Consider the following 22,593-nt stretch of genomic DNA (forward strand, 5'->3'; position numbering starts at 1 on the left):
AAGGTGTGTTTGTGTGTGGTTCTGTGGTCCATTGCTCATACAATAGCTGACTGAAATTTTTTGTGTTATATGGCAAGAAGAGGTTATTCTCCAGGAGTTCAAGGATACCTCCATTATCCATCTCTATAAAGGTAAAGGAAATACCTTGTCTTGTGATAATCACAAGTGGGGGGTTTCAGTCATTGCTGGCAAGATTCTTACCAGAATGCTCCTTAATAGGCTTATGCTTCACCTGAAAGATAGTCATCTACCTGGGAGCCAGTGTAGCTTAAGAAAGGGCTGAGGCTTGGTTGATATGCTACCTGACAACTCCAGGAGAAATGCCAAGAGCAGCACAGAGGTTTTCACACAACATTCATAGACCTGACCAAGGCCTTTGATACTCTCAGTGGTGAGGTCTTATGGAAAATCATGGCAAAACTTGGCAGCACGGAGAAGTTAATCAGTATTGGACATCAATTTCACAATGGCACGCTTGCCCAGGTTCTGGATGATGGACAATGCTTGTGCTTTACCACTTTACCAATGGAGTGAAACAAGGCTGTGTGCTTGCTCTCATGCTTTTTAGCATGAAGTTTTCAGCCATGTTGTCAAATACCTTCAATGAGGACAAACATGGCATGATGGTTGGCTACCACACTGATGGTAAATTCTTCAACTTGAAAATGTTATGAGCCAAGAGTAAAGTGGAGGAAGTGTTCATCCATGATTTTTTGTTTGCGGGTGATTGTGCACTCAATGCAGCCTCTGAAGCCACGACGCAACAAAGTATGGATCCATTTCCTGCAGCTTGTGCTAATTTTGGCCTAACAGTTAACACCAAGAAAATGCAGGTGCTCCAACAGCCACCACGACACCATTTGTACATGGAACCATTAGTTACAGCAAATGGAGAAGTGCTGAATACTGTGGATAAGTTCAATTACCTTGGTGGTACACTTTCTAGGGATGTACACATTGATAATGAGGTTGATGCATGCATTGCCAGAGCTAGCTCAGCATTTGGGAAGCTCTGAAGGAAAGTGTGGGACAGAAGAAGTATTAGGCTGATTACCTAACTGAAGGTCCACAGAGCTGTTGCATTGATCTCATTGTTGCATGCCTGTGAAACCTGGACAGCATACCAACACCATGCCAGGAAACTGAATTGCTTCCATTTGACTTGTCTTAGGAAGATTCTGAAGATCCCCTGGCAGAGTTAGAGAGCAGGCACTGAGGTCCTCTCCAGCTAAACTACCAAGCATTCAAACTCTACTGCGGAGAGAGAAACTCCAATGGCCTGGCCACATTGTTTAAATGCCACATGGAAGCTTGCTTAGATGACTATTTTATTGGAGAACATATAGAAAGGAAGTGTTCACATGGTGGTCAGAAAAAACCTTCGAAGGACACTCTCTTTTTTTCCCTTTTTAAATTTTTTTTTCTTTTTTTCCCCTTTTTTTGGCTAGGCAATTGGGGTTAAGTGACTTGCCCAGGGTCACACAGCTAGTAAGCGTCAAGTGTCTGAGGCCAGATTTAAACACAGGTACTCGTGACTCCAGGGCCTGTGCTATATCCACTGTGCCACCTAGCTGCCCCTAAGGACACTCTAAAAGTCTCTCTTAGGAACTTTGGAATGGATTGCATGACAGGGGAGACACTGGCACAGGGGAACATGGCATGGTGTACCCTAATTGGAGAAGGTACTGGGCTCTATGAGCAAAGCAGAATTGAAGTAGCTCAAAAGAAATGTGAGATGCACAAATTCAAAGACTCCACCCCCAACCATTCACATGGATTATTTGTGCATGAGCTGTGGTAGAGCATTCTGAGCTCATATTGGTCTGATCAGCTACAGTTTTACAGACTGTAACTTGACTCTAACATAGTGGTGTCATTTTGGTCCTCTTTGAGAATGAAGAACAGAAACTAACCAATGTATGTGTATGTATCCTCCATTTTGGGGATGGTAATGGAGAGCTGAAGGAGGAGGGGCCATTCCTATCCCCATGTGGATAGTGTGAAAACTGGGCCCCACTGGCCTCAGATTCTGTTGCCCACCAGCAGGGCCCTGGGCTAGAATCAGCTTCTACTTTTTTCTCCAGGGCAAAGGCATATGCCAGCTCTCAGAAGAATAGCTTAACAATGCATCAAGGGGCAGCTAGTTGGTGCAGTGGATAGAGCACTGGCCCTGGAGTCAGGAGTACCTGAGTTCAAATCCAACCTCAGACACTTAACACCAGCTGTGTGACCCTGGGCAAGTCACTGAACCCCAATTGCCTCACTAAAAAAAACAACAACAAAAAAACCCCCAAAAAAACAATGCATCAAGATAGGGGAGGGCAAGAGCCAAGGTGGTGGTGGTGGGGCCCTCCAGACCTTTGGGTTCTTTCCTCTCTTGGCTGTTTAAGCCTAAGTAGTTTGAGCTGGGAGAGCTAGAGAACCAGGGCAGTGAGATTGTAGAGAGTTCCCTTCCCTCTCTTTTTTTTTTTTGTGTGTGAGGCAATTGGGGTTAAGTGACTTGCCCCAGGGTCACACAGCTAGTGTTAAGTGTCTGAGGCTGGATTTGAACTCAGGTCCTCCTGAATCCAGGGCCGGTGCTCTATCTACTGCGCCACCTAGTTGCCCCCCTTCTCTCTGAATCCAGGGTCGGTGCTCTATCCACTGCACCACCTAGCTGCCTCCCTTCTCTCTTTTGTTTCCTATTTCTCCTGTATATAGTCATTTGTGCATATTTTGCTTGTTGTCTCCCCCATTAGATTCTAAGCTCCTTCAGGGCAGGGACTCTGTTTCGCCTTTTTAAAAAAATCTCCAGTGATAAGCATAGTGCTTGGCACATAGTAGGAGTTTAATAAATGTTTATTGATTGATACCAGGAAAGGCAAAAGGGTCCAAGTAAAAGAAGCCATACCTACATATTCATCTCCTGAGTGCCCAGTTTAACTGCTATAGTCCCATTCTCTCTCCATCTGTTGACCCTTTGGTGCCTCTCACCACAAACACTGAGATGGACACAGAGCTCACCCAAATTCATGTTTATTTTTAATTTCCAGAGAAGGTTCACAAGATTGCAGGAAGGGATGAGGGAGGTCAGGGAAGGAGGAAGGCCCTTCTTCTAGCCCCATTGGCATCTACCTGTCTTCCCCATCCTCAGGCCCATCCCCTGCCTTAGTGACCACACCTCCACCAGACCTATCTCCAGAACAGTGGGGAGAAGCCTGGAGGGAGACACAAGTATGTCTCAGAAGCGGCACAGGCAGAAGCAGAGAGCCCTGTCAAGCAAACCAGGCCACTCAGAGCCTAGAAGGGTCAGTAGGAAGCCCCTCTCCTGATGGTTCTTGGCACAGCTAAGCCTTTTTGTTAGCCCATTTGGCCATCTTGCCATTGATGGGCAGTTTGTAGAATTTGTCAGAGCGCATGTAGGCTGCAATCTTCTCCAGGGCCTTTAGTGGAACAAGAGGGGAAAAAAGGAGTCAAGACCCTAAGCTCCACACAGTGTGCATCCTCCCTCAACACAATAATAAACACCTCCAGTTGATACAGAGCTTTTCAGAGTAGGCAGTGCAAGTATTATTCCCATTTTGCAGATAAGACTGAGGCTCAAAGCTTAAGCTTAAGTATTCAGCCTCCAAATCACATCAGCTTTGTCCTTCACTGTACCTTATTTCCCCCACTCCACAAAATTAGTAGGACACAAGCTTACCTACTCAATTTCAAAATCCCCCCTCAGAGTAACTAGCCTCCCCAGTCGCATGCACATCACTGGGAGACTATTGAAAGAACTCTGGTTTAGAGAAAGGGAACCTTTTACACAGGTTATCCCCAGGGACAAAGATAACTACTGCCAATGGAAGACAGGGGATGGCTCCCCCTGGCCTCAGGGTCCCAATCTGAATAAGGAGAGGGAGTTTAGCATTGGAGAAGGGGAAAAGCTACATCTTTACCTCAAAGCGTGCAATGAAATCCTTCAGATTTGGGAATTCATCCAGGCACTTGGGCTCAAGTATTTGGTTCTGGTCTAGGACATCATATGTGAGGAAGTCCACAAATGTGATCTAAGGTGGGAAAATTTCATAGATTGGAGGGGTCTTAAGTCCGTAGGGAAGAAAGTCCCTCCCTTCCTCCCCTGGCTCCTACCTTGTCCCCTGCAAACCATGTCCTCTTCCCCAGGAACTGGGAGAAGAGCTTCAGCTGCCCTGGGAGCTGCTCCAGGTACTCGGGTTTCAGTTTCTCCTGGATCAGAGGGGAATAAACAGTCAGAATCCTCCCCATGTTGCTTTTTTCCCTTTGGATTTCCTCTCAGCAAACAGGACCATGAGCTTTCCCTTGTGCCTCCCTTCAAATTGGCTGACTTTGAACCCTCTTCTCTAAGGAGGAATGAAAGCCTAATCTACCTGAATCTTGGATAGCAAATTGCTTTTTATTATTACCACATCTGTATATTTTCCCCCCAATTATAAAGTCACTTAAAGGATTCTTGTAAGAACATTCTTGGGGTTACATGAAGGATGGATGACTTAGCAAAATGAATCTGGGGATGTGGGTGGTCCTCATTACTGGAGCCAAGAAATAACTTGGTTGGTGAAGAGGGTCAAGGTGTGGCACCCAGCCTTACTACTCTACAAAAGGAATTGGGAACTTTACAAAAGTGTCCCTTAGCCACACTATGGGTAAGTCACTAAGGTCACCAAGGCAGCTATCAGAGGTGGCAGAGTGAAGAGTCCTGAACTTGGCGACAGGAAGATCTATGTCATGTACTCACTGTGTGGGCAAGTCACTGAGGCTCTCAGACTGAGTTTCTTCAAGGGTAAAATTGGGATAACAGCATCTACCTCAGAGCGTTATTAGAAGGATCAAGTGAGTAACAGGTAGGTTTCAACTCCACATCAGGTGAACTTTTCAGCAAGATAGCTCTCAAAAATAAACCACTACTCCACATTCTTACCCACTCTATTTTAAAATGAACCCCAACTCCAGAGTAAGTAATCTACCCCCATACCATGTAAGTAATAATGTGGGCATATAAAAGGTGCTTAATAAATGCTTGTTGACTTGGAGAAACCAGCTTGGGAGAAAGGGAGCCTTAAATGCTATCTGATATGAGGTATTATTATAACCTCCCTGTTCTTCAGACCCTAATTTGTAAAATGAACAACTGCTAATGTCTCAACTATCTTCCAATCTCTGATGCTATGATAGAACGGTCACCTGGAAGGTACTGGCTTTAAAGGAAAAAAGACAACAATCTGCTTAGTGGAAGGAAGTGATGTCAGGAAGACAGGCTGCAGGGATGATGATGAGGAGGACCTGGTTTGTCTGGATGAGTAAGAAAACTAAAGTGGATGGAGGAGAATAAAGTGGGTTGGGGGAGGGGAAGGATGCCCACTGGGAAAGGAAAGCACTGGGAAAGGGGCTGGAAGAACAAAGGACACAATTGCTCCACTACGAAAAAAGCCTGAATTTCATCCAAACTATAAAGATGCTTTGTAACTTATAAGATTTCCCCAGTTTTCTTCTTTTAAACCCATGCTTTTCCTGTAGTTTAGAGCACTAAAAATCTTTACATCTCCCCACCTCATCTAGGCCTCTGATACTGTGGGCTTGTTTTCTTGCAGGAGCAAAGAGCTCGGCCAGGGAAAGTTAACTGATACCAAGGGCAGATTACCCCCCAAACCCATCCCTGGATCACCTTCTCTACAAAAGCTAATCTCTCCACAATGATAAGGCAACTGAAGTTTCAGTGTGGAACAGGACATCTCAGAGCTACCTCAGAGTGGTTTACCATCAGAACACTACACCTGCTGGGGTAAGCCCTCAGGTTTGAAAGTTCCCAAAACACATGGAACAGGGAGATAAACCCAGGAAGATAAATCCCTGGTCTCTCCCCCATTCTAATCTATGTAGGAGAAACTTACAAAATCTGGGCTGTAGCTGACCCGAGCCAGCTGCAGACGGAAATCCATGACCTGGTTTTCCAGCAAGTCCACACGAATCTTCTCTTCCTCAGTCTCACCACCTGCAGGTGGGTAGGAGAAGAATATACCCTCATCATCCCAGCCCTGGAAATTTTTTTTTTTTGGTGAGGCAATTGGGGTTAAGTGACTTACCCAGGGTCATACACCTAGTAAGTGTCAAATGTCTGAGGCTGGATGTGAACTCAGGTCCTCCTGAATCCAGGGCCCCTGCTCTATCCACTGTGCCACCTAGCTGCCCCAGCCCTGGAAATCTTGAGACTTCCTTTACTGCCCCTGTGCCCCCACTTACACATGTTGTGCTTTCTGGCAATGTAGCGCAAGATGGCATTGCTCTGGGTGATCCTCTGTTCCCCGTCAATCAGGTATGGCAGCTGGAAGAAGAGGGACAGGTCAGTCAGTGGGTCAGTCAGTGATGGTCCCTGGCACCTCTGCTCCAGTGCCTTGAATCTCCACAGGGCCCCACCAAACCCCATCCCAGTCAAGGCAAAAATAGGCAAGAAGAGTTTGGAAGCAGCTCCCCTGATGCAGACACCTACATTAGGGAAGTCCAGGCCCAGCTTGAACTTGACATCCAGCCACTGGCTGCGGTCATAGTCAGGAGCTGTGGGGAAGAAGAAGCAGTAACCCCATGATTCTGCCCCTTTCTCCCCAAAACCCCACATGAGAAAGCAATCAAAGCCTCTCTGGTCTTGGTAAAGGCAGAGAGATGACAGAGAAGCCCAGGGTCCCATATACCCAGCCTGTTCTGCTTGGAAGGTATCTTGGGACTAAAGGGATAATAATCTGGCACAGCTGGGCTAGCCCATCTCGGTTTAGGGAATCAATAGCCCCAAGTCACTTATATGGCTCCCCACCACCCAAACTTCTCCTTGTTGTCCATGAAGGCAGGACTGAGTTCTAGATTAGAGTAGAGGGCAGGATCATAGCTTTAGAACTGGAAGGAGCAGACCTCACAGTGGGCACACCAACGTTGGCAGAAGGCCAGTGGGGTTCAGTCATAAGTTTGTATATACAACCTTCCCTCACTCCCATATACACACATACACCCATCACCAGCTCTAGGGGAACCCTTGTCATCCCTGCAAATTCTGCTGAAGGTTTGAGCCTCTGTACTCCAGTCAGTAAGGAGGAAATTGTGACCCTCTCCTGTAACTTACCCTTCCCCTCAAGACTCCACTTGGGAAGCTTCTGCTAGGCCCAAGACATCAGGACAAAGGCAGAGGCTGTAAATCCCTAGACCCAGACTTCCATCCTGCCATCTAGGTGGGCATTACAGACCAGCCCTATCTTTCAAAGAGACATTTTTAACTTGGGCATCTTTGCCAGTCTCAAATCACAGATGTACCTGAGCCTTTTTTCCTGGCCCAGAACTCCTTGCTAACTACAGTGCAGGCAAGGGGCAGGCAGGGCCTGGCAGAGGCTGGCCCCTTTCATTGAGAACTCCCTTATCCCTTAACTTACCTTCCCCAATTTGGAATAGCTTCTCCTCGTAATTAGAATCTGTGTACTCCAGGAGCAGGCGGATGGCATGGGCCAGCTGAGGAGGGGACAGACAGCAGGGGTACAGAGGTGAGACTCCCCTTCGGTGATCCAGTTTCCTCTTTGGCGCACCCCCAACCCTCATTAGGCAACTCTTATTTTCCCTTCTCTGAGGAAGAACTTGTGGGGGCCCTAACTTTGGTGGGAGTAGCAAAGGACCCTGACTCCCCCATGCTGCAGCATCTGCATTCTCTCCTCCCTGCACAGGAACACAAGCTGAGCCCCGAAAGTCTCAGGGTGCTTTTAAGCTACTGAAAGCGTGGTAAAAGCCTGTGTAAAGGGAAGGGTAGCAAATTGGGGCTCCGAAGTGCTGGTGGTTAACAGGGAGGGAGTGGGGGCCGGAGTGGAAATTAATTTCACTTGCAAGGCAGGTGGACCTATGCAGGAAGGCGCCCCTCCAAGGCAAGCCCAAGGATGCCAAAGGGGTCGGGGAGGGTGGAAATGCACTTTGGGAGAGAGGCTGTCTGAGGTGCTCCATTCTCCTCAGACCTTCCCCAACCAGTTTTGCCCTGCCCCCACCGGGCTCTAGGAGAGGAGTCCTCCGTTCCTCCCTCCCTCCCTTACTAGTAGGGAGGGAGGCTTGGGGAGCAGTTTGGTGGTGGGGTCTCACTAGCAGCGGCCGACCACCGCGCACCCTCCTCAAGTCCCCTACAGCCCATCATCACTTAAATCCAATTCAGTGCAAGTCGCGACTTCAGGCAGATGGCATGGTTCTATTCGATAACGAAGGATAAACAACAAACAACTCCCCGCTACTCGCGTCCCTTCACCCCCATCCGGATTTCTCCACCCTCCCCTCCCTGTCCCTGCCGGGATTGGTAGCGCTCACCCCGCGGATGTCCCAGTAGCCCAAGATCATAGCCATGTTGTCAACAGGGAGGATCACGGAGCTCGGAACTCGAGATGGACGCGGAGCATTTATCCCCTGCTCTAAGGGGGCAGGCCCATTGGGAGGGGGGCAGATCTAGACTCCGCCCCTTCTCCACCCCCAGCCTTCCACCCCAAGGTCTAAGCCAATGCCCAGTCCCAAGCTTGGGGGCGGGGCAGTGTCCAGGCTGGAAACTGCCTAAGTCCTGCAACCACTGGGAGCCTTAGGAGACCCCGAGTTTCCTTCGCGGTGCTTGCGCCGCGGGGTGCCTCGGTGCAGATGTTTGTACCACCTTGAACTTGAGCCTCCAATCCTACCTCCATGGGAGAAAGTCGGTCCCTGGGCAAAGATATCGAACCCTTCACACAAATTCCGTCCTAGAGTCCTGAGCTGTGGGAAATGAGTGGGTCAGTGCACACGCATGTATCAAGTGCCGTGTCTGTGCGTGGCACTGTGATAACCGTTGGGATACAAAAAAAAAGGAGTGGGGTCAGCCCCCTCGAGCTTTCCTTTTAATAGAGGAGACAACGTGGGGATACAGTGAACAATCTAGGAATGGGGAGTTCGTGGTGTGAGAGGAACAGCCCCAAGGCCGAAGTCGCTGGATCATGGAGTTCCAGGAGGGGAAGAGGGTGTAAAAAGACTGCAAGGGCAGGAAGGGGCCGGCTTAGGAAGGGCTTTGAAAACCCAACAAAGGACTTTGCATTTTTCATGCCTCCACGTTGTAAGGAACCACTGGAATGTACCGAGGAGGGAAGTGATAGGGTCTGAGCTTTAAGTTCCGTCAAGTACTTTTTGTATATTATTATCTCATGTCCTCCTCACAACCACCCTTTGAGTTAGAATTATTCCAATTTATAGATGAGGACCCTGAGGCTGAAAAGGTTAAGTGACTTGCCCAGTGCCTGAGATGAGAGACAAAGTCAGGTCTCCCCCTTTCCTAAGTCTGACACTATGCACAGGTTCTTCCATGGATATTATGGGAACAGAACTATCCCTGAGATAGATAGAAGAAAGGAGAGCAGAAGGGTGAGAATTGAGCACTGGGGATCACCAACATTAGGGGGCAGTAGGAAGCAATGGAGCTAGTGAAGGAAGAGGAGTATTCAGGGAAGCCATTGCAGAACCCAGATGGTAACAGTGTCATGGAACACAGGGAAGGAATCTCAAGAAAGTAGGCCAGCAAGTAGGCTAGCTTTAGACATCCTTATCGTGCTTTTCAATTCCACTGGCTTTAATTCACCAGACATTTGTTAAATAGCTACTCTATGCAAGGTGGGCCTGAGTCATAGATCCATAGACCTACAGCTGGGAAGGACTTTTAAAATCTTTTTGTGTATCTCTTATTCTACAAATGAAGGAATACATGGCCCAGGGAGGGAGGTTGTGTCTCAGCTGGTAAGCATCAGAGGTGGAATTTGTACCTGAGGTTCTTTCCATTGGACCACACTACCTCTAAAGTCTCTTCCAGCTCTAACGTATGGTGTTAGGGAGCATAATCCTCATGTTAAAGGTGAGGAAAGTAAGACAGTGCAGTTGAGTGATCTGTGTAAGGTTATACATATTTACAATGTAGTTAATTAGTGGTGAAGTCAGGATTGGAACTCAGGTCCCCATGATGTTTCATGCACACTGATCCAGCCAGACTGGACTTCCCTTGAGCCACCACGTTCCATCTCTGCCCCCTCCCATCTCCATGCCTTTACAGTGGCTGTCTGCCCTGGCTGGATGCTTTTCCTTTTCATCTTTGCCTCTTGGAATCCCTAATTTCCTCTGAGACTCATCTCCAGCCCCACCTTCTTCATGAAGCTTTTCCTCATTCCTCCAGCTGCTAATGTCCTCTCTCCCATCTATTCATTAACATCTATTCATTGAGTGTGGGTATAAGGTGTGTGTACATATGTGAGGGGACTAGGCTTTGTTCAGGAATACCAGTGCACCTGGTGTGAGGGCTGCCCAGAGCCTTTCAGTACTACTGACCACCTTTGGTGTCTACCTGATCCACCTCTCACCTGTGACCCCAAGAAGCTGGTGCATGGGCAGTCATGAGGACAATAAACAGGTTATATAGGGCCTAGCTGGGTTCCATTACTAAACAAAGGCTTTCCACTCAAAGCTTTGTAGGTGCAAGGTTCTTTAGAGGACACTTAATCCAACCCATTCATAAAGGAACTCAGGCAAGATATCAAATGATGTGTATCTGAGGATACCTGGCTCTTATGTGGCAGACTCAGGATTTGAACCCATGTTGTTTTATTCTAGGCCTCCAATTCTGTGGCCCCCCAGAAGGACCCTAGGCTAAAATAGCTTTCTATTCTTATCCCCAGAGAAAAGGCATATCCCAACTCTCAGGACAGTGGCTTAACTTAGGATCAAGATAGGGTAGGTCAAGAGCCAGGGCAAGGGGCACTCCAGACCTTTGGGCTCTTTCCTCTCTGGTCTGTTCCTGGGACTGCCCAAGCTTAAGTAGGTCTGAGTGGGGAGAACCAAGGCAGTGAGACTGTAGAGAGTTCTCTTCCCTCTTTTGTTTCCTATTTCTCCTGTATATAGCTTGTTTGTACATATTTTGCTTGTTGTCTCCCCCATTAGATTGTAAACTTCTTGAGGGTGAGAATAGTCTTTTGCCTTTTTTTTGTTTAAATCTCCAGTGCTTAGAATAGTGCCTGGAACATAGTAGTTGTTTAATAAATGTTTACTGACTGACACCTGTAAAGGCCACCAGCTGCTGCCACTGGGTAGAAGTCGTACCCAAAGCTCTCTTGCTGAGTGCTCAGTTTAACTGCTACAGTCCCATTTCCTCTTCATCTCTTCATCTTTTGGTGCCTCTCACCACAAACACTGAGATGGACACAGAGCTCACACAAATTCATGTTTATTTTTAATTTCCAGAGCAGGTTCACAAGATTGCAGGAAGGGATGAGGGAGGTCAGGGAAGGAGGGAGGCCCTTCTTCTAGCCACATTGGCATCTACCTGACTTCCCCATCCTCAGGCCCATCCCCTGACTCAGTGACCACACCTCCCCCAGACCCATCTCCAGAACAGTGGGGAGCAGGCTGGAGGGAGACACAAGTGTGTCTTAGAAGCAGCAAGGGCAGGACCAGGGAGCCCAGTCAAGCAGACCAGGCCACTCAGAGCAGAGAAAGGCCAGTAGGAAGCCTCTCTCCTGATTGGGTCTTGGCACAGCTAAGCCTTTTTGTAGCCCCATTTGGCGATCTTGCCATTGATGGGCAGTTTGTAGAATTTGTCAGAGTGCATGTAGGCTGCAATCTTCTCCAGGGCCTTGGATGGTACAAGAGGGAAAAAAGGAGCCAAGACCCTAAGTCTTAGGGGGCAGGCTCCTCCAACACAATAATAAACACCTCCCATTGATACAGAGCTTTTCAGAGTAGGCAGTGCAAATATTATTCCCATTTTATAGATAAGCCTGAGGCTCAAAGGTTAAGCTCAAGTATTCAGCCTTCAAGTCATATCAGCTTTGTCCTTCCCTGTACCTCATCTCAAAAAAATGACTAGGAACCATCTTTACCTGCTCAATTTCAAAATGCCCCCAGAGTAACTAGCCTCCCCCATCTCATGCAGAATACTGCAAGGCTATCAAAGAACTCAATGACACTTTTTGCACAGGTTGCCCCCAGGGACAAGGATAAATATTTGCAGTGGAAGACAGGGGCTGGCTCCCCTCTGGCCTCAGGGTCCCAGGCTGAATAAGGAGAGAGAGTTTGGCATTGGGGGAGGGGATAAACTGCATCTTTACCTCAAAGCGTGCAATGAAATCCTTCAGATTTGGGAATTTATCCAGGCACTTGGGCTCAAACAATTGGTTCTGGTCTAGGACATCATACACGAGGAAGTCCACAAAAGTGATCTAAGGTGGGAAAATGCCATAGATGGAAGGGGCCAGAAGGTTCTAGGAAATAAGGTCCCTCCCTTCGTCCCCTGGCTCCTACCTTGTCTCCTACAAACCATGTCCCCTTTCCCAGGAACTGGGAGAAGAGCTTCAGCTGCCCTGGGAGCTGCTCCAGGTACCCAGGTTTCAGTTTCTCCTGGATCAGAGGGGAATAAACAGTCAGGATCCTCCCCACATTGCTTTTTCCTCAGCATCTCCTCTCAGCCACCAGGACCATGAGCTTTCCCTTGTGCCTCATCTAAAATTGGCTGACTTTGTACCCTCTGCCCTAAAGAGGAATGACAGCCTAATATTCCCCTATCTTGGATAGCAAATTGCTGTTTATTATTACTGTCATTATACAGTTTTTTCGTTGCATTATGAAGTCACTTACAGCATTGTGGTAAGAACATCCCTTAGAGTTACCTGAAGGAAGGATGACTTAGCAAAATGAATCTGGGGATGTGGGTGGTGCTCATTCCTGCAGCCAAGAAATAGCCTGGTTGGGGATGAGAGTCAAGGTGTGGCACCCAGCCTTACTAATCTACAAAAGGAGTTGGGAACTTAAAGAAAAAAAGTGACCCTTAGACACACTATAGGGAAGTCACTAAGGTCATGAAGGTAGCTATCAGAGGTGGCAGAGTGAAGGGTCCCGGACTTGGACACAGGAAGATCTGGGTTTACAACTCTATGTTATGTATTCATTGTGTGGGCAAGTCACTGAGGCTCTCTCAGACTCAGTTTCTTCAAGGGTAAAATGGGGGAAATAACAGCACCTGCCTCAGAGGGTTTTTGTGAGGATCAAGTGAGTAACAGGTAGTTTTCAATTCCATATCAGGGGAACTTTGCACCATGATAGCTCTCAAAAATAAATGACTACTCCACATTCTTACCCACTCTGTTTTAAAATTCACCCCATCTCCAGAGTAGTCTACCCCCATCCCATGCAGATAGGTAATATGGATATATAATGGGTGCCTAATAAATGCTTGTTGACTTGGGGAACCCAACTTGGGAGAAAAAGTGCCTTAAAATGCTGATGCTAGGGTCAGCTAGGTGGTGTAGTGGATAGAACACCGACCTTGGATTCAGTAGGACCTGAGTTCAAATCCAGCCTGGGACACTTGACACTTACTAGCTATGTGACCCCGGGCTAGTCACTTAACCCCAATTGCCTCGCACACACAAAAATGCTGATACTAGCTATTGCTAAAAATCCCTAATTTATAAAATAAACAACATCTAAGGTGTCTGCTACCTTCAAATCTGTGATCCTGGAAGGGGCTGCTTTTAAAGAAAAAAAGACAGCAAGCTGCCTATTGGAAGGTAGTGATGTCAGGAAGACAGGCTGCAGGGATGATGATGAGTTGTGAAGTAGTTGGGCCTCAGAGGAAGACTTGGTTAGTCTGGATGAGTCAGCAAATGAAACTGTATGGCAGAGGAGAAAGTGGGTTGGGGGAAGGGAAGGATGCTCACTGGCTAAAAGCACTGGGATGTCCAGGGAAAGGGGCCAGAAAGACAAAGGACACAACTGCTCCACTATGTAAAAATTCCATCCAAACTTTAAAGACATTTTGTAACTTATAAGACTTTCCCAGCTTTCTTCTTCTTTTGTTTTTGTTTTGTTTTCCCGAGCTTTCTTCTTTTAAATCCATTCCTTTAGTTTTTTATGTTTAAACCTATTCCTTTTAGTTTAGAGCAAACTCCTTACGCTGTCCCATGTCATCTACTTCCCCATTATTGGGTGCTTATTTTCTTGTAGGAGCAAAAGCAGGGAGAAGGAATATTAGTTGATACCAAAGGCAGATAATGCCCTAAACCCTTCTTTGGTATATGAGCCCCCAGAAGGTGTTCTCTCTCCAGAAAGATGAGGGAGCTGAAGCCTGAGTGTGGGCCAGGAAATCTCAGAGCTACTTCAGAGTGATTTACCATGAGAACACCTAAGAGTCACACCTGCTGGGTTAAGCCCTCAGATTTGAAAGTCCCTAAAACACAGGGATCAGGGAGACAAATCCAAGAAGGAAGCATTTGGGACCCACAGATCCTGCTTCCTTTCTTCATCCCTAGTCTCTCCCCCCTCCCCGCCCCGCCCCATTCCAGTCTATGTAGGAGAAACTTACAAAATCTGGGCTGAAGCTGACTCTAACCAGCTGCATACGGATGTCCATGACCTGGTTCTCCAGCAAGTCCACACGAATCTTCTCTTCCTCAGTCTCACCACCTGCAGGTGGGTAGGAGGAGAATGTACCCTCATCATCCCAGCCCTGAAGACCTTGGGACTTCCTTTTCTGCCCCTGTGCCCCCACTTACACATGTTGTGCTTTCTGGCAATGTAGCGCAAGATGGCATTGCTCTGGGTGATTTTCCGTTCCCCATCAATCAGGTATGGCAGCTGGAAGAAGAGAGACAGGTCAGTCAGTAGGTCAGTCAGTGATGGTCCCTGGCACATCTGCTCCAGTGCCTTGAATCTCCACCCGGCCCCACCAAACCCCACCCCAGCCAAGGCAAAAAAAGTCAAGAAGAGTTTGGAGGCAGCTCCCCTGATGCAGACACCTACATTAGGGAAGTCCAGGCCCAGCTTGAACTTGACATCCAGCCACTGGCTGCGGTCATAGTCAGGAGCTGTGGGGAAGAAGAAGCAGTAACCCTAGACGCCCCAAACATTCTGCCCCTTTCTCCCCAAGACCCCACATGGGAAGGCAATGGGGCTCTGTGGGTCTGTTAAAAGCTGAGAGATGACAGAGAAGCCCAGGGTCCCATATACCCAGCCTGCTCTGCTTGGAAGAAGATATCTTGGGACAAAAGGGATAATAATCCAGCACAGCTGGGTTAGCCCATCTCAGTCTAGGGAATTACTAGCCATAAGTTACTTATATTGCTCCCCACCACCCAAACGTCTCCTTGTTGCCCTTGAACGCAGGACTGAGTTCTAGATTAGGGTAGAGGGCAGGATCATAGCTTAAAGGGCAGGCCCCACAGTAGGCACACAAATGTTGGCAGAAGGTCAGTGGGGCCCAGTCATAAGTTTGTATACCCAGCCAGCCCCCACTCCCACCCCCATGTGCACACATACAACTACCACCAGCAATAGGGGACCCCTTATCTTCCCTGCAATGGTACTTCTTAAAGTTTTAGCCTCAGTACTGGAGTGAAAAAGGAGGAAATCTAGACTCTCACCTGTGTCTTACCCATCCCTCCCAGAGCTCCTTGCTAACTGCAGTGCAAGCAAGGGGCAGGCAGGGCCTGGCAGACCCTTCATTGAGAGCTCCCTTCTCCTGTAACTTACCTTTCCCAAATTGGTATAGCTTCTCCTCATAATTAGTACCAGTGTATTGCAGAAGCAGGCGGATGGCATGGGCCACCTGAGGAGGGGACAGACAGTGGGGGTAGGGAGTGGAGACTCCCCCTCAGTGATCATGTTTCCTTTATTACACACCCCCCTACCCTCTGTAGGAGCCTCTCATTTACCCTTACTCTGAGGAAGAATTTGGGGGCCCTAACTTGTGTAGGAATAGCAAAGGACCCTGACTCCCCCATGCTGCAGCATCTGCATTCTCTCCTCCCTCCATCAGGACACAAGCAGAGCCAAAGACCATCAGATTATCAGTGAGCCCCAAAAGTTTTAGGGTACTTTCAAGCTACTGAACGTGTGGTAAAAACCTGTTTAAAGTGAATGGTAGAGGCAGCTAGGTGGTGCAGTGGGTAAAGCAGTGGCCCTAGATTCAGGAGTACCTGAGTTCAAATCCAGCCTCAGACACTTAACACTTACTAGCTGTGTGACCTTGGGCAAGTCACTTAACCCCCATAGCCCCGCAAAAAAAAAAAAAAAAGAAAAGAAAAGAAAAAGAAATAAAGGGAATGGTAGCAAATTGGGGCTCGGAAGTACTGGTGGTTAACAGGGAGGGAGTGGGGGCCGGAGTGGAAATTAATTTCACTTGCAAGGCAGGTGGACCTATGCAGGAAGGCACACCTCCAAGGAAAGCTCAAGGATGCCAAAGGGGCATGGAGGGGTCGAAATGCCCTCGGTGAGATAGGCTGTCTGAGGTGCTCCTTGCTCCTCATACCCTTCCCAATCTACTTTCCCCCAACCCTGAAACTTCTTCCTGTGGGAGAAGGGCAGCGAAGTCCTCCCTACCTCCCTCTGTCACTTGAAGGAGGGGTGGTCTGGGGAGCAGTTTAGGGGCGGAGACTGGGTGGGGCTCAGGAGCAGCCACAGGTCAGCGGGCAACCTGTTCAGGATCTCCTGCTCAGCCCAGAAAAAGGGGGACCGGGTCTCAGCTGCGGGCCCAGGAGCGGGTTGGAAAGCCCAGACCTCTTTGTTCCTCACCCCGCTATTCGCTTCCCTCCGCCGCTCCTCCACCTTTCCCCATGCCCCTGGTTTGGGAGGGCGCTCACCCCGCGGACGTCCCAGTAGCCCAAGATCATAGGCATGTTGTCAACAGGGTGGATCAGGGAGCTCTGAGCTCAAGAGGGTTTAGGATAACTTATCTGTAGCTCCAAGGGGCCTGGCTCAGTGGGAGGCGGGCAGGTCTAGGCTCCTCCCCTTCTCCCTCCCCTCCCCTTCTCCCTCCCCAGCCTTCCATCCCAAGGTCTGGGCCAATGCCGAGTCCAGAACGTGGGGGCGGGGCCGTGGGCGAGCCAGCAGCCGCCCAAGTTCTGAAGCCCCTTACAGCCTTAGGAGACCCCGAGTTTCCTTCGCGGTGCTTATAACATGCTCCTCTGGAGGGCCTCGCTGCGGCAGTTTGTGCCACCTTGGACTTGAGCCTCCATTCCTATCTCTTTGGGAGAAAGGTGATCCCTGGGCAAAGATATCGTATCCTTCACACTCGTTCAATTGCAGAATCCTGCGCTGGTGGAAATCAGTCGTTCAATCTAAACGTATACGTCAAGCCCTGTCTCTGTTCCGGGCACTTTGACAACTGCTGGGGGTGGGAGCAAGCCCCTGGAACATGTAAACGACTATTAACATAGGAGGGTGTGGGGGAAGCTAGGTGGCACAGTGGATAGAGCACAGGCCCTGATTTCAGGAGGATCTTAGTTCAAATTTGGCCTCAGACACTTGACACTTACTAGCTGTGTGACCCTGGGCAAGTCACTTAACCCCAATTGCTTCACCAAAAAAAAAATAATAATAATAGTAAGGTGTATATGCAGTATCAATGGGAGGTCATCTCAGAGAGAAGTTGGTAGCAGGGAATCTCCAGCAGGAATGTGGTTTGACCTCACTCTTGAAGGAAGCCTTGAAGCCAAGGCCAAGAGAATGAGCATTTCAGGAACCTGGGGACACAGTGAACAGCCCAGGAATGGGGAGTTCCATTGTGGTGTGGGAGGAAAGTCGCAAGTCCAGAGTCACTGGATCTTTGGAGAATCTGTGGAAAAATTGGAACACTAATGCACTGTTGGTGGAGTTGTGCTCTCCAGCCATTCTGGAGAGCAATTTGGAACTATGTCCAAAGGGCCATGTGACTATGGTACATACCATTTTTGACCCAGTAATACCACTACTAGCTCTGTATCCCAAAGAGATCATAGAAAAGGGAAAAGGACCCACATGTACAAAAATCTTTATAGCAGCTCTCTTGGTGGTGGCAGAGAATTGGATATTGAGGGAATGCCCATCAATTGGGGAATGGCTGAACAAATTGTTGTTTATGAATGTAATGGAATACTATTGTGCTGTGAGAAATGATGAGCAGACAGATTTCAGAAAATCCTGGAAAGTCTTAAGGGTACTGATGCTGAGTGAAGTGAGCAGAACCAGGAGAACATTGTACATAGTAATAGCATGGTGTGTTGGTCAACTGTGATAGACTTGGCTCTTCTCAACGGTGCAATGATCCAAGACAATTCCAAAGAACTCATGATGGAAAATGTTCTCCACATCCAGAAAAAAGAACTGTGGATTCTGAATGCAGATTGAACCAGGCTGTTTTTACTTTTCTTGTTTTTTTTTTCTTTTCTTTTTTAAGGTTTTCCCCTTGTGTTCTGATTCTTTTTTCACAACATGACCAATGCAAAAATATGTTTAATGCGATTGTACGTATATAACCTGTATCAGATTGCTTTCTGTCTTGGGTAGGGGGAAGGGAAAGGAGGGAGGGAGAAAAATTTGGAACTAAAAGTCTTATGAAAACAAATGTTGAGGGGCAGCTAGGTGGTGCAGTGGATAAAGCTCTGGCCCAGGATTCAGGAGGACCCAAGTTCAAATTCGGCCTCAGACACTTGACACTTACTAGCTGTGTGACCCTGGGCAAGTCACTTAACCCCAATTGCCTTACCAAAAAAAGAAAGAAAACAAATGTTGAAAACTATTTTACATATAATTGGAAAATAATAAAATACTTTTATGATTAAAAACAACAACAACAAAACAAAGGGTATGCACAGCCCCATAACCCTTTGTGCATAGTTCCAAAGTTCTCCAGAATGGCTGGATCAGTTCACAACTCCACCAATACATTAGTGTTCCAAGTTTTCCACAGCTTCTCCAACATTCATTATTTTCCTTTTTTGTCATATTAGCCAATCTGATAGGTGTGAGGTGGTACCTCAGAGTTGTTTTAATTTGCATTTCTCTAGTCAATAGTCATTTAAAGCATTTTTAATATGGCAATAAATAGCTTTGATTCCTTCATCTGAAAACTGCCTGTTCATTTCCTTTTACCATTTCTCAATTGGGGAATGACTTGCATTCTTATAAATTGGATTTTGTTCCCTATATATTTTAGAAATGAGGCTTTTGGGGCAGTTAGGTGTTGCAGTGGACAGAGCATTGGCCCTGCAGTCAGGAGGACCTGAGTTCAAATTCAGCCTCAGACACTTAACCCTTACTAGCTGTGTGACCCTAGGCAAGTCACTTAACCCCAATTGCCTCACCAAAAAAAAAAAAAAAGAAAGAAAGAAAAAAGAAAAAAAGAAAAGAAAAAGAAAAGAGGTTTTTATGAGAAACACTGACTGTAAAAACGGATTCCCAGCTTTCTGCTTCCCTTCTAATTTTGGCTGCATTACTTCTGTTTGTACAAAAACTTTTAAATTTAATGTAATTAAAATTATCCATTTTGCATTTCATAATATTCTCTCTTTTTTTGGTCATAAATTCTTCTCCTCTCCATAAATCTCCTTTCCCTTCCCCCTACTCCTAATTTGCCTATACTATCACCCTTTATGTCTAAATCATGTACCCATTTGGACCTTATTTTGGCATGTGGTTTAAGATGCTGGTCTGTGCCTAGTTTCTGCCATACTATCTTCCAGTTTTTCCAGCAGTTTTTGTGAAATACTGAGTTCTTACCCCAGAAGCTGGAGTCCTTGGGTGTATTAAACAGTAGTCATTCACTAGTATGTTTCCTGTACCTAACCTATTCCTTTGATCCACCACTCTTTCTTCCTTCCTTCCTTCCTTCCTTCCTTCCTTCCTTCCTTCCTTTCTTTCTGGTGTTTTGTTTTGTGGGGCAATGAGAGTTAAATGACTTGCCCAGGGTCACACAGCTAGTAAGTGTCAAGTGTCTGAGGTCAGATTTGAACCCAGGTCCTCCTGCATCCAGGGCCTATACTTTATCCACTCTGACACCTAGCTGCCCCCCACCCCAACCACTCTATTTCTTAGCCAGTACCAAATAGTTTTGATGACCGTCGCTTTATAGTATAGCTTCAGATTTTTCAAAAAAGCCCACCTTCCTGTGCAATTTTTTTCATTAGTTCCCTTGCTATTCTTGACCTTTTGTTCTTCCAGATGAATTTTGTTATTATTTTTTCTAGATCTACAAAATAATTTTTAGGTATGGCACTGAATAGGTAAATTAATTTAGGCAGAATTGTCATTTTTATTATATTAGCTCACAGGCCCCCAAATCTTATGCAAATCAGCCAGTGGTTGTGTGTGCTCATTCCTTGAGGCTCATTTATTTGTCTTGGATTCCCTGGCCCAGTGACTGACTGCTTGGGGCATGTGATGGGTGTGAGTGTGCTCAACAGATTACCAATTGAATATTGCTCAGGGCTGAGAAGGATGGAGAAGAATATCATCTGAGAGATGCATGACTGGAAGCTGTGGACAGTCTGTATCCTCCATCTCTATCCACACAAGAAGAAAAGTAGGGGCAGCTAGGTAGCACAGTGGATAAAAGAATCGGCCCTGGATTCAGGAGGACCTGAGTTCAAATCTGGCCTCAGACACTTGACACATACTAGCTGTGTGACCCTGGGCAAGTCACTTAACCCCCATTGCCCCACAAAAGAAGAATAAGAAGGAGGAGAAGCAGAAGGAGAAGAAGAAGAAAAGTAGAAGGACCCTAGTATGTTGTGGGAGCCCTGTAGAGGACTTAGAGGGGAAGGAGGACAAAAGGTGCAGAGGAGGAGAAGGGATGAGTTCTAACTGCAATGCTGAAGGAATAACCACATTGGTGGTTGCAGTATCAGAGTGGGGGGCAGCTAGATGGTGCAGTGATTAAAGCACCGGCCCTGGATTCAGGAGGACCTGAGTTCAAATCCTGCCTCAGACACTTAACACTTACTAGCTGTGTGACCCTGGGCAAGTCACTTAACCCCCACTGCCTGCACAAAAAAAATGTAATGAAGTATCAGAGTGGGAATGGCAAGAACACCTCATCCTGTGGTGGGAAGAACTTTGGGAGAGCTGGACCCAACAATTTAAAAAAATTTTAGTATTTTATTCTCCCCCAATTACATGCAAAAACAATTTCTAACATTCCTTTCTAAACTTTTGAGTTCCAAACTCTCTACCTTCCTCCCTCACAACTCCTTTCATTGAGAAGGCAAGCAATTTGGTATAAGTTATACATTTGTAGGCATGCAAAACATATTTCCTTATTAGTCAGGTTGTATTAGAAAACATATTAAAAAAACCTCAAGGAGCAGCTAGGTGGTGCAGTGGATAGAGCACTGGCCCTGGAGTCAGGAGGACCTGAGTTCAAATTTGGCCTCAGACACTTAACACTTACTAGCTGTGTGACCCTAGGCAAGTCAATTAACCCCAATTGCCTCACCAAAAACAAACAAAAAAAACTCAAGAAAAATAAAGAAAGTTTAAAAAGTATGCTTTAATCTGTATTCAAACACCATCAGTTCTTTCTCCAGGGATGGATAGCATTTTTCATCATAAATCCTTCAGAGTTGTCCTGGATCCTCATATTGCTAAGAATGGCTAAGTCATTCATAGCTGATCATCTTATAATATCACTGTTACTTTGTCCACAGCATATTTCACTTTGCATCAGCTCATGTAAATCTTCCTAGGTTTTTCTGAAGGTATCCTGTTTATCATTTCTTATAGTATAATAGTATTTCATCACAATCACATGCCACAATTTGTTCTGCCATTTCCCAATTGATGGGCATCGGTTCCACGTCCAATTCTTTACCACCAGAAAAGAACTGCTATAAATATTTTTGTACAAATAGGTCTTTTTCCTTTTTGTTTTTTATCTTTTCATATACAGATCTAGTAGTGGTATAGCTAGGTCAAAAGGCATGTAGGGTATTATAGGAATATTTCCAATTTGCTCTAAAGAATGGTTGAATCACTTCACAGTTCCAACACTTAATAATGTATCATTTTTTCACATATTTCCTTCAGTATTTGTCATTATCCTTTCCTGTCCTATTAACCAACCTAATAGGTAAGAGATTATCACTAAGAACTGTTTTAACAGACATTTCTTCAAACAATAGTGATTTAGGGCATTTTTTCATGTGGTTATAGCTTTACTTGATCTAAAAAGTGTTCATATCTTTTGATCATTTATCAATTGGGGAATGGCTCTTATGTTTATAAATTTGACTCAGTTCTCTAAGTGTTTGAAAAATGAGGCCTTTATCGGGGAAATTTTCTTCAAAAAAATTTCCCCACAGCTATGATTACTAACTGTATTTCCTTCCATCCTGCTCCCCCTTCTGTTTCTGTTGTCTTTCTACTTTCACCCTTGAACCCAACAATTTCTGGAACTGTGGCAAGGAGTGAGAGGGGATGAGGGTGAGGTAGGCTCATCTGAGTTGCAACCATTCCTGGGGAGGAAGCTTGTTCCAGGACCTTTCAACATTTCCAGGTCCATAGAGTGGGCACTGCTGGGGAGATAGGTTCAGTCAATCACCAAGAATTTATTAAGTACTTACAATATGCCAGACACTGTGCTAAGTGATGGTGGTTACAAAGAGCAGTAAAAAGACCTCAAAGAACTCACAAACTCATGGGGGAGACAATATGCAAACAGCTATGCACAGAAGAGCTATCTCCAGGATAAATGGGGAATAATTGCCAGAAGGAAGGCTCTAGAATTCAGAGGGATTGAGAAAAGTTTCTTGTCGAAGGCAGGTAGGAGTTTAGTCT

General features: G+C 46.5%; 2 protein-coding genes across 2 annotated transcripts; both read right to left on the bottom strand.

Annotated features, from left to right (window-relative positions):
- Positions 1 to 2,999: 2,999 nt before the first annotated feature.
- Positions 3,000 to 8,451, bottom strand: LOC122726232 (glutathione S-transferase Mu 3-like). Its single transcript, XM_043963833.1, has 8 exons — positions 8,323 to 8,451; positions 7,416 to 7,491; positions 6,491 to 6,555; positions 6,244 to 6,325; positions 5,895 to 5,995; positions 4,117 to 4,212; positions 3,924 to 4,034; positions 3,000 to 3,422 (listed from the first exon to the last, which is right to left on the bottom strand). The coding sequence occupies exons 1-8, from the start codon at positions 8,356 to 8,358 to the stop codon at positions 3,327 to 3,329; spliced, it is 663 nt and encodes a 220-aa protein (XP_043819768.1). The 5' UTR covers positions 8,359 to 8,451; the 3' UTR covers positions 3,000 to 3,326.
- A 2,766-nt stretch (positions 8,452 to 11,217) lies between these two features.
- Positions 11,218 to 16,768, bottom strand: LOC122725625 (glutathione S-transferase Mu 3-like). The gene is made up of 8 exons (XM_043962827.1): positions 16,644 to 16,768; positions 15,535 to 15,610; positions 14,806 to 14,870; positions 14,559 to 14,640; positions 14,369 to 14,469; positions 12,310 to 12,405; positions 12,117 to 12,227; positions 11,218 to 11,641 (listed from the first exon to the last, which is right to left on the bottom strand). Exons 1-8 carry the CDS (start codon positions 16,677 to 16,679, stop codon positions 11,546 to 11,548), a joined length of 663 nt encoding a protein of 220 aa, XP_043818762.1. The 5' UTR covers positions 16,680 to 16,768; the 3' UTR covers positions 11,218 to 11,545.
- Between the last annotated feature and the right edge of the window lie 5,825 nt (positions 16,769 to 22,593).

The sequence above is a fragment of the Dromiciops gliroides genome, chromosome 4 (genome assembly GCF_019393635.1).
Source record: "Dromiciops gliroides isolate mDroGli1 chromosome 4, mDroGli1.pri, whole genome shotgun sequence".
NCBI classification, from domain to species: domain Eukaryota; kingdom Metazoa; phylum Chordata; class Mammalia; order Microbiotheria; family Microbiotheriidae; genus Dromiciops; species Dromiciops gliroides.